The sequence below is a fragment of the Salmo salar genome, chromosome ssa14 (genome assembly GCF_905237065.1).
Source record: "Salmo salar chromosome ssa14, Ssal_v3.1, whole genome shotgun sequence".
NCBI lineage: Eukaryota > Metazoa > Chordata > Actinopteri > Salmoniformes > Salmonidae > Salmo > Salmo salar.
The window spans coordinates 101,048,816-101,064,832 of NC_059455.1; the positions used below are offsets into that span (position 1 = coordinate 101,048,816).

At 47.4% G+C, this 16,017-nt stretch overlaps 1 protein-coding gene and 1 non-coding gene across 2 annotated transcripts; both read right to left on the reverse strand.

Moving 5' to 3' along the window:
- Positions 1 to 596: 596 nt before the first annotated feature.
- Positions 597 to 15,285, reverse strand: LOC106570793 (polyadenylate-binding protein 1A). Its single transcript, XM_045695147.1, has 15 exons — positions 14,895 to 15,285; positions 13,846 to 14,039; positions 13,575 to 13,690; positions 12,825 to 12,973; positions 8,505 to 8,599; positions 8,248 to 8,385; positions 7,879 to 7,974; positions 5,363 to 5,635; positions 5,082 to 5,172; positions 4,847 to 4,957; positions 4,538 to 4,680; positions 4,212 to 4,284; positions 1,212 to 1,342; positions 922 to 1,020; positions 597 to 808 (listed from the first exon to the last, which is right to left on the reverse strand). Exons 1-14 carry the CDS (start codon positions 15,085 to 15,087, stop codon positions 928 to 930), a joined length of 1,896 nt encoding a protein of 631 aa, XP_045551103.1. The 5' UTR covers positions 15,088 to 15,285; the 3' UTR covers positions 597 to 808; positions 922 to 927.
- Positions 8,072 to 8,204, reverse strand: LOC123726948 (small nucleolar RNA SNORA5). The gene has a single exon (XR_006759055.1). It is a non-coding gene; the product is annotated as a small nucleolar RNA SNORA5 (small nucleolar RNA).
- Positions 15,286 to 16,017: the final 732 nt, after the last annotated feature.

The following is a 16,017-nucleotide window of genomic DNA, read 5'->3' on the forward strand; positions in this document are numbered from 1 at the left end:
AACACCAGAAGGGAACGCTTTCAGGAAGGAATAAAACACCAGAAGGGAACGCTTTCAGGAAGGAATAAAACACCAGAAGGGAACGCTTTCAGGAAGGAATAAAACACCAGAAGGGAACGCTTTCAGGAAGGAATAAAACACCAGAAGGGAACGCTTTCAGGAAGGAATAAAACACCAGAAGGGAACGCTTTCAGGAAGGAATAAAACACCAGAAGGGAACGCTTTCAGGAAGGAATAAAACACCAGAAGGGAACGCTTTCAGGAAGGAATAAAACACCAGAAGGGAACGCTTTCAGGAAGGAATAAAACACCAGAAGGGAACGCTTTCAGGAAGGAATAAAACACCAGAAGGGAACGCTTTCAGGAAGGAATAAAACACCAGAAGGGAACGCTTTCAGGAAGGAATAAAACACCAGAAGGGAACGCTTTCAGGAAGGAATAAAACACCAGAAGGGAACGCTTTCAGGAAGGAATAAAACACCAGAAGGGAACGCTTTCAGGAAGGAATAAAACACCAGAAGGGAACGCTTTCAGGAAGGAATAAAACACCAGAAGGGAACGCTTTCAGGAAGGAATAAAACACCAGAAGGGAACGCTTTCAGGAAGCTTTCATTCCATCATATGGAATTCTCTTTTAAAACACTTTACATGTTTATTTTGAACCTTTTGCCAAAGCCAGGGTGCTCTTCTCTAGGCCTGACTGAAAGAGGACTTTCCTTTTTGCATTGTTTCTGTGTTAACGTTTTCCAACGTTTCATCAGAATTATTATCATTCTTTAAATAGATGAAGTTCCAAGGTTCCCCATCCCTGTGAAGACAGAGAAAGCATCCAGTCATGATCGTAGGTATATAACAAGTGTCTGAACATCAGATGACCAATGTATTATGCTGAGTGTAATGCTCGACCTGAAACAGGCCTACCTTGGCTTAGACACTCGGCCCACCAGCAGAGTTGGTGACAGTCTTCTGGACTAATTCCTTGGCCTGGTGGGCCTGCAGCACAGCCACAGCCTCATCCACCTACCAGCAACATCAACCAGGTTAATAACAGCATCACCTATTACCACAGCTACAAACTCATCTGTACACGACACCATTTAAAACCCATCAGAGGGATACACAGTTTCCTCAAATGCTATGACTACTTTGGGTTCCCTGGGCTTCAAGGAATTTCTCCTGGTGACACATTCTTGTCAGGGAGCAGAACTGACCTTCGAGCGGAGAGACTCGGGAGACTCCAGCATGTGAAGCAGTTCAGAGTTGTCTATCTCCAGCAGCATGCCAGTGATCTTCCCAGCCAGACTGGGGTGCATGTTCTGGATGCATGGGAACAGGCGCTCACCTGGGGACAAACCGGGTTTTAGTGTCCTGGCTCAGAAACAGGAGGGAGATTAACAGTGTAGTGTGGTGGGTTGAGTGGATGTGAAGCCCAATTTTATGCAGTTTGCTTGATCTGAACAGTTTTAAAATGTCGTCTGCATGTCAAATCTTAGTGAAAGACTTGCGACGAGACGGATTCCTTTAGCCAATAAGAGAACAGTGCGCTGACGAGTTTAGCCAAGCAGACAGCTCGCTAGCTGTTTTGCTGCAGTAATAGCAGCGGTGTAAAGTCATTAACCTGTCAAGGTAATGAAAAGCGTGTCCAGAGTAAACTGCCTAATACTCGGGCCCAGAGTCAAATATTTCCATATTATTAGTAGATTTGGATAGAAAACACTCGGAAGTTTCTAAAACTGTTTTTTTTAGATCTGCTGATCTTCGTCAGAATGCACTCCGAGGACTCCTACTTCCACAAGAAATGTTCTTTTTGTTCGAAATACTCCATATTTATGTCCAAATACCTCAGTTTTGTTCGTGTGTTCAGATCACTATCCAAAGGCATAATGCGCGAGCGCAGTACCAGAGCCGAAAAGTCAAATAGTTCCATTACCGTTTGTAGAAACATGTCAAACGTTGTTTACAATCAATCTTTAGGGTATTTTTAACGTAAAAATGCGATAACAGGAGAATAATGGAAAAACTTTCTGAAGGCTGTTGACAGCCAATGGAAGCCTTAGGAAGTGCAACGTGACCCCACAGACACTGTAGTTTCGATAAGGATTCAAAAGAAGAACTACAATTCTCAGATTTCCCACTTCCTGGTTGGATTTTTTCTCAGGTTTTGCCTGCCATATGAGTTCTGTTATACTCACAGACATCATTCAAACAGTTTTAGAAACTGCAGAGTGTTTCCTATCCAAATCTAGTAATAATATGCAAATATTTGACTCTGGGCCCGAGTATTAGGCAGTTTACTCTGGGCACGCTTTTCATCCGAAAGTGAAAATACTGCCCCCATACCTAAAAAGGTTAATATAAGGAATTTGAAATGATTTATACTTTTACTTTTGATACTTAAGTATATTTGAGCAATTACATTTACTTTATATTCTTTTACTGAAGTCGGATTTTCCTGGGTAAATCATTTTTCCTTGAGTCATTTTGTATTAAGGTATCTTTACTTTAATTCAAGTATGACAATTGGGTACTTTTTCCACCACTGAGAAATAGCTAGCCTGTTTCTGGTGCATGTAGAGGTGGCAGGTAGCCTAGTGGTTAGAGTGTAGAGGAGGCAGGTAGCCTAGTGGTTAGAGTGTAGAGGAGGCAGGTAGCCTAGTGGTTAGAGTAGCCTAGTGGTTAGAGTGTAGGGGCGGCAGGTAGCCTAGTGGTTAGAGTGTAGGGGCGGCAGGTAGCCTAGTGGTTAGAGTGTAGAGGAGGCAGGTAGCCTAGTGGTTAGAGTGTAGAGGAGGCAGGTAGCCTAGTGGTTAGAGTGTAGGGGAGGCAGGTAGCCTAGTGGTTAGAGTGTAGAGGAGGCAGGTAGCCTAGTGGTTAGAGTGTGGGGCGGCAGGTAGCCTAGTGGTTAGAGTGTAGAGGAGGCAGGTAGCCTAGTGGTTAGAGTGTAGGGCGGCAGGTAGCCTAGTGGTTAGAGTGTAGAGGAGGCAGGTAGCCTAGTGGTTAGAGTGTAGGGCGGCAGGTAGCCTAGTGGTTAGAGTGTAGAGGAGGCAGGTAGCCTAGTGGTTAGAGTGTAGAGGAGGCAGGTAGCCTAGTGGTTAGAGTGTAGGGGCGGCAGGTAGCCTAGTGGTTAGAGTGTAGGGAGGCAGGTAGCCTAGTGGTTAGAGTGTAGAGGAGGCAGGTAGCCTAGTGGTTAGAGTGTAGAGGAGGTAGGTAGCCTAGTGGTTAGAGTGTAGGGAGGCAGGTAGCCTAGTGGTTAGAGTGTAGAGGAGGCAGGTAACCTAGTGGTTAGAGTGTAGAGGAGGCAGGTAGCCTAGTGGTTAGAGTGTAGAGGAGGCAGGTAGCCTAGTGGTTAGAGGGGGGAGGCAGGTAACCTAGTGGTTAGAGTGTAGAGGAGGCAGGTAGCCTAGTGGTTAGAGTGTAGAGGAGGCAGGTAACCTAGTGGTTAGAGTGTAGAGGAGGCAGGTAGCCTAGTGGTTAGAGTGTAGAGGAGGCAGGTAGCCTAGTGGTTAGAGTGTAGAGGAGGCAGGTAGCCTAGTGGTTAGAGTGTAGAGGAGGCAGGTAGCCTAGTGGTTAGAGTGTAGAGGAGGCAGGTAGCCTAGTGGTTAGAGGGTAGAGGAGGTAGGTAGCCTAGTGGTTAGAGTGTAGGGGCGGCAGGTAGCCTAGTGGTTAGAGTGTAGAGGCGGCAGGTAGCCTAGTGGTTAGAGTGTAGAGGAGGCAGGTAGCCTAGTGGTTAGAGTGTAGAGGAGGCAGGTAGCCTAGTGGTTAGAGTGTAGAGGAGGCAGGTAGCCTAGTGGTTAGAGTGTAGAGGAGGCAGGTAGCCTAGTGGTTAGAGTGTAGAGGAGGCAGGTATCCTAGTGGTTAGAGTGTAGAGGAGGCAGGTAGCCTAGTGGTTAGAGCGTTGGGGCCGTAACCGACAGGTTGCTGGATCGAATCCTTGACCTGACAAGGTAAAAATTGTTCTGCCCCTGAACAAGGCAGGTAACCCATTGTTCCCCGGGTAAGGCCGACATTGTAAATAAGAATTTGTTCTTAATAGGACTTGCCTAGTTAAACAAAAACAAGAAACGTTTCATGAAACTGGTTTGTTACAACACCTTGCTACATCAAGTGTTTCATCACGTCATTGTAGAAGCACCATTACCGTGGAAACAGTCGTATTGATCTGAACGCCTGGTCTTCAGTCCGCTGAAAGATTGTCTTGTTGAGTTTAGACTCACCCAACATCTGCTTCTGTTCCTGAGGAGGTGCAGTGGCAGTCAGAGGGTCCTGGCCCTGCACATGGACAGCAGGCTACGGACACACGGTTAGAGAGAACACACCAGTGTAATATTGACACTGTAGATAATATTTTTTGTGGTCCCCTGTAACGCCGCGCAGAGCCCTAACGGAGTTGGTAGAGCATGGTGATTGCAGTGGGTTCGATTCCCGGGAACACCCATACGCTAAATGAATGCAGGTATGACTAAGTAACTTTGGATAAAAGTGTCTGATAAATGGCACATGATCTATTATTTTCTATTTGATAGGAGAGAGGGGGGTATACCTGCTGCATAGTGACTTGGGGCTGTGAGTTCATGTGGTGCTGAGGGTTGCGGACTCCTGCGGCGTACTTATACTGAGGTACGCCACGCACCGGGGGTCCACTCACTGGGGCCGAAGGGGCGCGGGGCCCCATGGTCTGGGGGCCTGCAGAGGGGCAAGAAGAGATCATTTTGACGTTATTTCAAAACGTAACTTCATAAAGCACCTAAATCTAATATAAATCCTGCATTAGCATGTACATAATGCATAAGCACTCTACTACATATTACAAAGACTGGGGCACAAATGAGTATCTCTCGAGGTGACTCACCCACACCTCGCGTGGACATCATGCGAGGCACCTGATTGGTTGGCCTCATAGGGCTGAAGCTGGGCTGTCTGGGTGCGGAAGGACGCATGGAGCCTGGTATGTTCTGGAAGTCTGAAGTCCCAAACAGCACCAGGGAGTGTCATTTAGGAATACTTTTAAACACTAAACTCTATGATTGTAGAGGTCAGAGGTCATGTCGTAAAGCAGTAAGAGGTTACGAGGGCGTACTACTCACGTTGAGGTCTCACACCCTGGGTGGCCCAGCGAGGGCTGGGTCTCAGCTGGGCTATCTGGTTGGCAGGGTAGTAAGCAGCTCCGTTATGAGCCTATAGGGATGGAGAACACAGTGCAGGTAGTATCTACATCCAACAGCAACCAGTCTGACACACTTCCACTTCGTCCATGGACTCAACTGTGATGCTGTGAACACCATGAATGTCAAGGGCTAGATCGATTAATTGACATTAATGTGATTGTTTGATTGATTGACATGAATTGAATTGACCAAGTGGTGACCTGTGGGATGGCAGCCATGAAGTACCCAGAGGGAGGGGCAGGCTGGTAGGGGTTGAGGACTGGGTTGGGTACGGGCCGGACGGTGGCCATCCTCTGCATGTACTGGTTGGTGAGGTGAGCCTGCCGCTCCTCTTTCCTCTGAGCCAGCGCCACGTACAGCGGCTTGGTGGCCACGATGCGGCCGTTCATCTCCGTCATGGCCTTGGTGGCCTCCTCTGGCGAGGAGAAGCACACGAAGCCGAAGCCCTTGCTGCGACCGCCCTCCATCATCACCTAATGGAGGAGGGGGGAGGAAACGGTTTGCTTAGTACACAGCTGAACAGAAAAGCTGAACAGAACAGCTGAACAGAACAGCTGAACAGAACAGCTGAACAGAACAGCTGAACAGAACAGCTGAACAGAACAAAGCAGTTCTCTTTAACACGTGTCAACAGCCAGGAGGTTGGTTCCTACCTTGGTGATGGTGCAGCCAGGAGGTTGGTTCCTACCTTGGTGCTGGTGATGGTGCAGCCAGGAGGTTGGTTCCTACCTTGGTGATGGTGCAGCCAGGAGGTTGGTTCCTACCTTGGTGCTGGTGATGGTGCAGCCAGGAGGTTGGTTCCTACCTTGGTGATGGTGCAGCCAGGAGGTTGGTTCCTACCTTGGTGATGGTGCAGCCAGGAGGTTGGTTCCTACCTTGGTGATGGTGCAGCCAGGAGGTTGGTTCCTACCTTGGTGATGGTGCAGCCAGGAGGTTGGTTCCTACCTTGGTGATGGTGCAGCCAGGAGGTTGGTTCCTACCTTGGCGCTGGTGCAGCCAGGAGGTTGGTTCCTACCTTGGTGCTGGTGATGGTGCAGCCAGGAGGTTGGATCCTACCTTGGCGCTGGTGATGGTGCAGCCAGGAGGTTGGTTCCTACCTTGGCGCTGGTGATGGTGCAGCCAGGAGGTTGGTTCCTACCTTGGTGATGGTGCAGCCAGGAGGTTGGTTCCTACCTTGGTGCTGGTGATGGTGCAGCCAGGAGGTTGGATCCTACCTTGGTGATGGTGCAGCCAGGAGGTTGGTTCCTACCTTGGTGATGGTGCAGCCAGGAGGTTGGTTCCTACCTTGGTGATGGTGCAGCCAGGAGGTTGGTTCCTACCTTGGTGATGGTGCAGCCAGGAGGTTGGTTCCTACCTTGGTGATGGTGCAGCCAGGAGGTTGGTTCCTACCTTGGTGATGGTGCAGCCAGGAGGTTGGTTCCTACCTTGGTGCTGGTGATGGTGCAGCCAGGAGGTTGGATCCTACCTTGGTGATGGTGCAGCCAGGAGGTTGGTTCCTACCTTGGCGCTGGTGATGGTGCAGCCAGGAGGTTGGTTCCTACCTTGGTGCTGGTGATGGTGCAGCCAGGAGGTTGGTTCCTACCTTGGTGCTGGTGATGGTGCAGCCAGGAGGTTGGTTCCTACCTTGGCGCTGGTGATGGTGCAGCCAGGAGGTTGGTTCCTACCTTGGTGATGGTGCAGCCAGGAGGTTGGTTCCTACCTTGGTGATGGTGCAGCCAGGAGGTTGGTTCCTACCTTGGTGATGGTGCAGCCAGGAGGTTGGTTCCTACCTTGGTGATGGTGCAGCCAGGAGGTTGGTTCCTACCTTGGTGCTGGTGCAGCCAGGAGGTTGGTTCCTACCTTGGTGATGGTGCAGCCAGGAGGTTGGTTCCTACCTTGGTGATGGTGCAGCCAGGAGGTTGTATCCTACCTTGGTGATGGTGCAGCCAGGAGGTTGGTTCCTACCTTGGTGATGGTGCAGCCAGGAGGTTGGTTCCTACCTTGGTGATGGTGCAGCCAGGAGGTTGGTTCCTACCTTGGTGATGGTGCAGCCAGGAGGTTGGTTCCTACCTTGGTGATGGTGCAGCCAGGAGGTTGGTTCCTACCTTGGTGCTGGTGATGGTGCAGCCAGGAGGTTGGATCCTACCTTGGTGATGGTGCAGCCAGGAGGTTGGTTCCTACCTTGGCTCTGGTGATGGTGCAGCCAGGAGGTTGGTTCCTACCTTGGTGCTGGTGATGGTGCAGCCAGGAGGTTGGTTCCTACCTTGGTGATGGTGCAGCCAGGAGGTTGGTTCCTACCTTGGTGATGGTGCAGCCAGGAGGTTGGTTCCTACCTTGGCGCTGGTGATGGTGCAGCCAGGAGGTTGGTTCCTACCTTGGTGATGGTGCAGCCAGGAGGTTGGTTCCTACCTTGGTGATGGTGCAGCCAGGAGGTTGGTTCCTACCTTGGTGATGGTGCAGCCAGGAGGTTGGTTCATACCTTGGTGATGGTGCAGCCAGGAGGTTGGGCTCCTACCTTGGCGCTGGTGATGGTGCAGCCAGGAGGTTGGTTCCTACCTTGGTGCTGGTGATGGTGCAGCCAGGAGGTTGGTTCCTACCTTGGTGATGGTGCAGCCAGGAGGTTGGTTCCTACCTTGGTGATGGTGCAGCCAGGAGGTTGGATCCTACCTTGGTGATGGTGCAGCCAGGAGGTTGGTTCCTACCTTGGTGATGGTGCAGCCAGGAGGTTGGTTCCTACCTTGGCGCTGGTGATGGTGCCGAATGGGGAAAACTCTTTACGCAGGCGCTCGTCATCAATTCCATCGTCAAGGTTCTTCACGTAGAGATTGACACCCTGGAGACACAGAACAAACTTTTATAAAACTACTCAACATTCCTTTAGATTCTGACCTTGCGTTGACAGACAACATATTAACCTTCGATGAACTATTAATTGCCTGTAGTACATATTTATCCCCAGCAACCATGCCAGAGGGATGTGGTGCTCATGAACTACTCACTGTGGCAGCCATTTTGACCAGTACAGTCCATTGTAGAGAAAACACAGAATTTGACATGGCTGCAACAATAACTGCAACAACATCACAAAGTGCCGATTCACTGTGACCTGGTAGCGCATCACGCGGTCCTGTTTCATCTGTTCAAACTTCCGTTTCAGCTCAGTCTGGCGCTCCACCTTCTTCTGGGCGCGGCCTACGTAGATGAGCTTTCCATTCAGCTCCTTCCCATTCATCTCAACAACAGCCTGGAACAGACATCCTCTTTTACAATATGACCATCGGCCTTCCCGTCCTCGATTGAGACCCTCCGTATCAAACACCACCAACCAAGCGGCCATTTCAAACACATTAACATTATGCTCACCTTTTGGGCGTCCTCGTGCCTCTCGAAGCTCACAAAGCCAAAGCCTCTGGATTTGCCACTGTCATCAGTCATGACGCGGATACTCATGGACCTGCCTAGATGTTAGAGGAGACAGTTCAGATACTCATGGACCTGCCTAGATGTTAGAGGAGACAGTTCAGATACTCATGGACCTGCCTAGATGTTAGAGGAGACAGTTCAGATACTCATGGACCTGCCTAGATGTTAAGGAGACAGTTCAGATACTCATGGACCTGCCTAGATGTTAGAGAAGACAGTTCACATACTCATGGACCTGCCTAGATGTTAGAGAAGATAGTTCAGATACTCATGGACCTGCCTAAATGATAAAGGATACAGTTCAGATACTCATGGACCTGCCTAGATGTTAAGGAGACAGTTCAGATACTCATGGACCTGCCTAGATGATAGAGGAGACAGTTCAGATACTCATGGACCTGCCTAGATGTTAAGGAGACAGTTCAGATACTCATGGACCTGCCTAGATGTTAAGGAGACAGTTCAGATACTCATGGACCTGCCTAGATGTTAAGGAGACAGTTCACATACTCATGGACCTGCCTAGATGTTAGAGGAGACAGTTCAGATACTCATGGACCTGCCTAGATGTTAAGGAGACAGTTCAGATACTCATGGACCTGCCTAGATGTTAGAGAAGACAGTTCAGATACTCATGGACCTGCCTATATGTTAAGGAGACAGTTCAGATACTCATGGACCTGCCTAGATGTTAGAGGAGACAGTTCAGATACTCATGGACCTGCCTATATGTTAAGGAGACAGTTCAGATACTCATGGACCTGCCTAGATGTTAGAGAAGACAGTTCACATACTCATGGACCTGCCTAGATGTTAGAGAAGATAGTTCAGATACTCATGGACCTGCCTAAATGATAAAGGATACAGTTCAGATACTCATGGACCTGCCTAGATGTTAAGGAGACAGTTCAGATACTCATGGACCTGCCTAGATGATAGAGGAGACAGTTCAGATACTCATGGACCTGCCTAGATGTTAAGGAGACAGTTCAGATACTCATGGACCTGCCTAGATGTTAAGGAGACAGTTCAGATACTCATGGACCTGCCTAGATGTTAAGGAGACAGTTCACATACTCATGGACCTGCCTAGATGTTAGAGGAGACAGTTCAGATACTCATGGACCTGCCTAGATGTTAAGGAGACAGTTCAGATACTCATGGACCTGCCTAGATGTTAGAGGAGACAGTTCAGATACTCATGGACCTGCCTATATGTTAAGGAGACAGTTCAGATACTCATGGACCTGCCTAGATGTTAGAGGAGACAGTTCAGATACTCATGGACCTGCCTATATGTTAAGGAGACAGTTCAGATACTCATGGACCTGCCTAGATGTTAAGGAGACAGTTCAGATACTCATGGACCTGCCTAGATGTTAGAGGAGACAGTTCAGATACTCATGGACCTGCCTATATGTTAGAGGAGACAGTTCAGATACTCATGGACCTGCCTAGATGTTAAGGAGACAGTTCAGATACTCATGGACCTGCCTAGATGTTAGAGGAGACAGTTCAGATACTCATGGACCTGCCTATATGTTAAGGAGACAGTTCAGATACTCATGGACCTGCCTAGATGTTAGAGGAGACAGTTCAGATACTCATGGACCTGCCTATATGTTAAGGAGACAGTTCAGATACTCATGGACCTGCCTAGATGTTAGAGAAGACAGTTCACATACTCATGGACCTGCCTAGATGTTAGAGAAGACAGTTCAGATACTCATGGACCTGCCTAGATGATAAAGGATACAGTTCAGATACTCATGGACCTGCCTAGATGTTAAGGAGACAGTTCAGATACTCATGGACCTGCCTAGATGATAGAGGAGACAGTTCAGATACTCATGGACCTGCCTAGATGTTAAGGAGACAGTTCAGATACTCATGGACCTGCCTAGATGTTAAGGAGACAGTTCAGATACTCATGGACCTGCCTAGATGTTAAGGAGACAGTTCACATACTCATGGACCTGCCTAGATGTTAGAGGAGACAGTTCAGATACTCATGGACCTGCCTAGATGTTAAGGAGACAGTTCAGATACTCATGGACCTGCCTAGATGTTAAGGAGACAGTTCAGATACTCATGGACCTGCCTAGATGTTAAGGAGACAGTTCAGATACTCATGGACCTGCCTAGATGTTAAGGAGACAGTTCAGATACTCATGGACCTGCCTATATGTTAAGGAGGCAGTTCAGATACTCATGGACCTGCCTATATGTTAAGGAGACAGTTCAGATACTCATGGACCTGCCTAGATGTTAAGGAGACAGTTCAGATACTCATGGACCTGCCTAGATGATAGAGGAGACAGTTCAGATACTCATGGACCTGCCTAGATGTTAAGGAGACAGTTCAGATACTCATGGACCTGCTTAGATGTTAGAGGAGTCAGTTCAGATACTCATGGACCTGCCTAGATGTTAAGGAGACAGTTCAGATACTCATGGACCTGCCTAGATGTTAAGGAGACAGTTCAGATACTCATGGACCTGCCTAGATGTTAACGAGACAGTTCAGATACTCATGGACCTGCCTAGATGTTAAGGAGACAGTTCAGATACTCATGGACCTGCCTAGATGTTAACGAGACAGTTCAGATACTCATGGACCTGCCTAGATGTTAAGGAGACAGTTCAGATACTCATGGACCTGCCTAGATGTTAAGGAGACAGTTCAGATACTCATGGACCTGCCTAGATGTTAAGGAGACAGTTCACATACTCATGGACCTGCCTAGATGTTAGAGAAGGCAGTTCAGATACTCATGGACCTGCCTAGATGATAGAGGAGACAGTTCAGATACTCATGGACCTGCCTAGATGTTAAGGAGACAGTTCAGATACTCATGGACCTGCCTAGATGTTAAGGAGACAGTTCAGATACTCATGGACCTGCCTAGATGTTAAGGAGACAGTTCAGATACTCATGGACCTGCCTAGATGTTAAGGAGACAGTTCAGATACTCATGGACCTGCCTAGATGTTACAGGAGACAGTTCAGATACTCATGGACCTGCCTAGATGTTACAGGAGACAGTTCAGATACTCATGGACCTGCCTAGATGATAGAGGAGTCAGTTCAGATACTCATGGACCTGCCTAGATGTTAAGGAGACAGTTCAGATACTCATGGACCTGCCTAGATGTTAAGGAGACAGTTCAGATACTCATGGACCTGCCTAGATGTTAAGGAGACAGTTCAGATACTCATGGACCTGCCTAGATGTTAAGGAGACAGTTCAAATACTCATGGACCTGCCTAGATGATAGAGGAGACAGTTCAGATACTCATGGACCTGCCTAGATGATAGAGGAGACAGTTTAGATACTCATGGACCTGCCTAGATGTTAAGGAGACAGTTCAGATACTCATGGACCTGCCTAGATGTTAGAGGAGTCAGTCCAGATACTCATGGACCTGCCTAGATGTTAAGGAGACAGTTCAGATACTCATGGACCTGCCTAGATGTTACAGGAGACATGACTCAGTAACCAGTGTACAGCTATGTGACTTGGTGTCTGAGTGATAAAACCATGACATACCATACTACCCAGAGTACAGCTATGTGACTTGGTGTCTGAGTGATAAAACCATAACATACCATACTACCCAGAGTACAGCTATGTGACTTGGTGTCTGAGTGATAAAACCATAACATACCATACTACCCAGAGTACAGCTATGTGACTTGGTGTCTGAGTGATAAAACCATGACATACCATACTACCCAGAGTACAGCTATGTGACTTGGTTTCTGAGTGATAAAACCATAACATACCATACTACCCAGAGTACAGCTATGTGACTTGGTGTCTGAGTGATAAAACCATGACATACCATACTACCCAGAGTACAGCTATGTGACTTGGTGTCTGAGTGATAAAACCATAACATACCATACTACCCAGAGTACAGCTATGTGACTTGGTGTCTGAGTGATAAAACCATAACATACCATACTACCCAGAGTACAGCTATGTGACTTGGTGTCTGAGTGATAAAACCATAACATACCATACTACCCAGAGTACAGCTATGTGACTTGGTGTCTGAGTGATAAAACCATAACATACCATACTACCCAGAGTACAGCTATGTGACTTGGTGTCTGAGTGATAAAACCATGACATACCATACTACCCAGAGTACAGCTATGTGACTTGGTGTCTGAGTGATAAAACCATGACATACCATACTACCCAGAGTACAGCTATGTGACTTGGTGTCTGAGTGATAAAACCATGACATACCATACTCAGCATACTTGCTGAAGACCTCCCTCAGTTTCTCATCATCCATATCTTCACCAAAGTTCTTGATGTAAACGTTGGTGAACTCTTTGGCCCGGGCACCAAGCTCAGCCTCACGTTCTTTGTGAGATTTGAATCGCCCCACAAACCTGCGACAGAAAAACTAGAGTTGGGGCTGGCAGACAAAACCCTCCTAAAATGTCCTGACTTGCTCCCCCTTAGCCTACTACACAAGGCTTTCCCAAACTCTGTCCTAGTCCCCCTTTCCCAAACTCTGTCCTAGTCCCCCTTCCCCAAACTCTGTCCTAGTCCCCCCTTCCCCAAACTCTGTCATAGTCCCCCTTTCCCAAACTCTGTCATAGTCCCCCCTTCCCCAAACTCTGTCCTACCCCCCTCCCCTTTCCCAAACTCTGTCCTAGTCCCCCCTTCCCACCCTCCCCCTCCCCTGGCTGCACGTGTCATGTTTTGCCCTAGTACTACACAGTTGATTCAACTAACCAACTCATCATGAGGAGACAAAACGTGCACCAAACAGGGGCCCCAGGACCGAGTTTGGGAAACCCTGTACGACACAACCATGTTACCAGGATGTACACTTCCAGGTAGAACTGTGGCATTGCAGCAAGAAACCAAGTTCACAGTCAGAGACGCAAGTTTAAACAAAACAACCAACACTATTAGTATTAAAACAATTGTGATTAGTACCATTAAAGATCCAAGGCAGAATAAACTTTTACTGATCACACTTACACTTTCCTGTCATTGAGCAGCATGCCGTTCATTTTCTCAATGGCTCTTTCCGCAGCCTCCTGGGTCTCAAAATGCACAAAGCCATACCCCTTTGAGCCATTCTCATCACAAACCACCTTGGAGAAAGGAGGGTTGGCATAAGATTTAGACATGCAATACAATTAAGGTCAACTTGAAGATAAAAACTATCCCATCATGCAACATTTCTAACCAATACAACAGCACTGTTCGAACAGCCTCCTTGGGGCTGAAAGGTTGTGCGAGTTATTACCTTGCAGGACAGGATGTTGCCGAAGGCAGAGAAGGTGTCGTAGAGGGCCTTGTTGTCAATAGACTTGTCTAGGTTCTTGATGAAGATGTTGCCCACCCCGCTCTTCCTCAGGGATGGGTCACGCTGAGACCACATGATGCGGACGGGACGGCCCTTGATCACGTCAAAGTTCATGGTGTCTAGAGCCCTCTCAGCTGAGAAGAGGAATTATATTAACACATTACGCCTCCAGTGACAGCCCCCCCCACTCCACTCCAGTGATAGCCCCCCCACTCCACTCCAGTGATAGCCCCCCCTACTCCAGGGATAGCCCCCCCCACTCCAGTGACAGCCCCCCCCACTCCACTCCAGTGATAGCCCCCCCCACTCCACTCCAGTGATAGCCCCCCCTACTCCAGGGATAGCCCCCCCCACTCCAGGGATAGCCCCCCCACTCCAGTGAAAACTACATTTCGACCCCCATGCTACTTCCCTATTTCTTCAAATAACTGGCTTAGATCTGACCAAATTAGCTGAAAATTATATTAAAAGCCATCCAGTGATCTGGTTTACACTACAGCCAGTTAATTTGGTCAGATATTAAATCCATCCAGTGATATGGTTTAGACTACAGCCAGTTAATTTGGTCAGATATTAAATCCATCCAGTGATATGGTTTAGACTACAGCCAGTTAATTTGGTCAGATATTAAATCCACCTAGTGGTTTACACTACAGCCAGGTAATTTGGTCAGATATTAAATCCACCCAGTGGTTTACACAAGATGCCCCACCCAAAACAAACAGGACAAGCTAACTGTTATCCTGTCCATAGGATCCCAGCCATTCATCTCTACTATAATTAAATGATTCATGATAAGTGTATGAGGAATCAGTCATACAGACGTGTGTTTGTACCGAGGTGTTTGTGACTAGACAGCGATGCTGATGGACGTTTACAATGTCTGTCTCACTGTCACGTCGAGGAGAAACAGACCAGTCGTCTCATCTTTCCAGGCTTTTGACAACCTTTAAAAGAAATAGATATTTACATGACAGTTCGCTACATACCATCAGCTGGCTGTTGGAAGTTGACATAGGCGTACCCGAGGGACCGGCGGGTAATCATATCCCTGCAGACCCGAATTGAAAGGATGGTCCCGGCGGGGCTGAATTTCTCATATAGCAAGGCTTCGGTCACATCTTGATGAAGATCCCCGACATACAGGGATGCCACGGGGTAAGTAGGAGCACTGGGGTTCATTTTCCTTAACGAAATCCGACAAAAAAAATGTTTACCTTTCAGACGAAATTGTTCTTAATTTAAAAAGGGTCTGGTTACGCTAAGTCGATGGTTGAATCTATACCAGCTGGCTAGGAAACTTTAAGCAAGCTTGACAAGTACTAATGAAGTTCAGATTTACTAGATAAATATTATGAAAGGTTTAATATGTGTATATAATTGAGAAAGTAGAGCATGAAATCAACACGTCCTAGCTGGCTTTCCCCGTTGCAGATGGTAACAGTAACCAGAGAAACGGAGGGGAACATTCTTATCGTTGGAATAGAAACTCCTGATTCAATACTTAGTCCAAAAATATACATGTTTTTAAAGTCTTTAAAGTTTTGAGCTATGTTTTATTTTTAGATTTGAGATGTTATTTTACAGGAATGTGTGGTGAGGAGGTGCTGGCAGTATCAGCCTGGGGTTTGTGAAGGGAAATATGGTGGTTTTTATACCCTCACACACGTCACACGTGGTTCAGATAAACAGCTCAACAACTATGATGCTGATTGGTTGAAAAACTTTTAGTCTTTCATGATCAACCAATAGAATGTGAAAGCGATGAATCATGGTTGATCAAAATATTTTCATGCTTTTTATTTTTATTTTTTTAAACTTGGCAAGTCAGTTAAGAACAAATTCTTATTTAGCATTTACCATTTACTTATTACTCGTTCAGAGGTAGAACGACAGACTACCTTGTCAGCTCGGGGATTCGATCCAGCAATCTTTCGGCCCAATGTAAACTCTCCTTCCAGACTCACATCAAACATCTCCAATCCAAAGTTAAATCTAGAATTGGCTTCCTATTTCGCAACAAAGCATCCTTCACTCATGCTGCCAAACATACCCTCGTAAAACTGACCATCCTACCGATCCTTGACTTCGGCGATGTCATTTACAAAATAG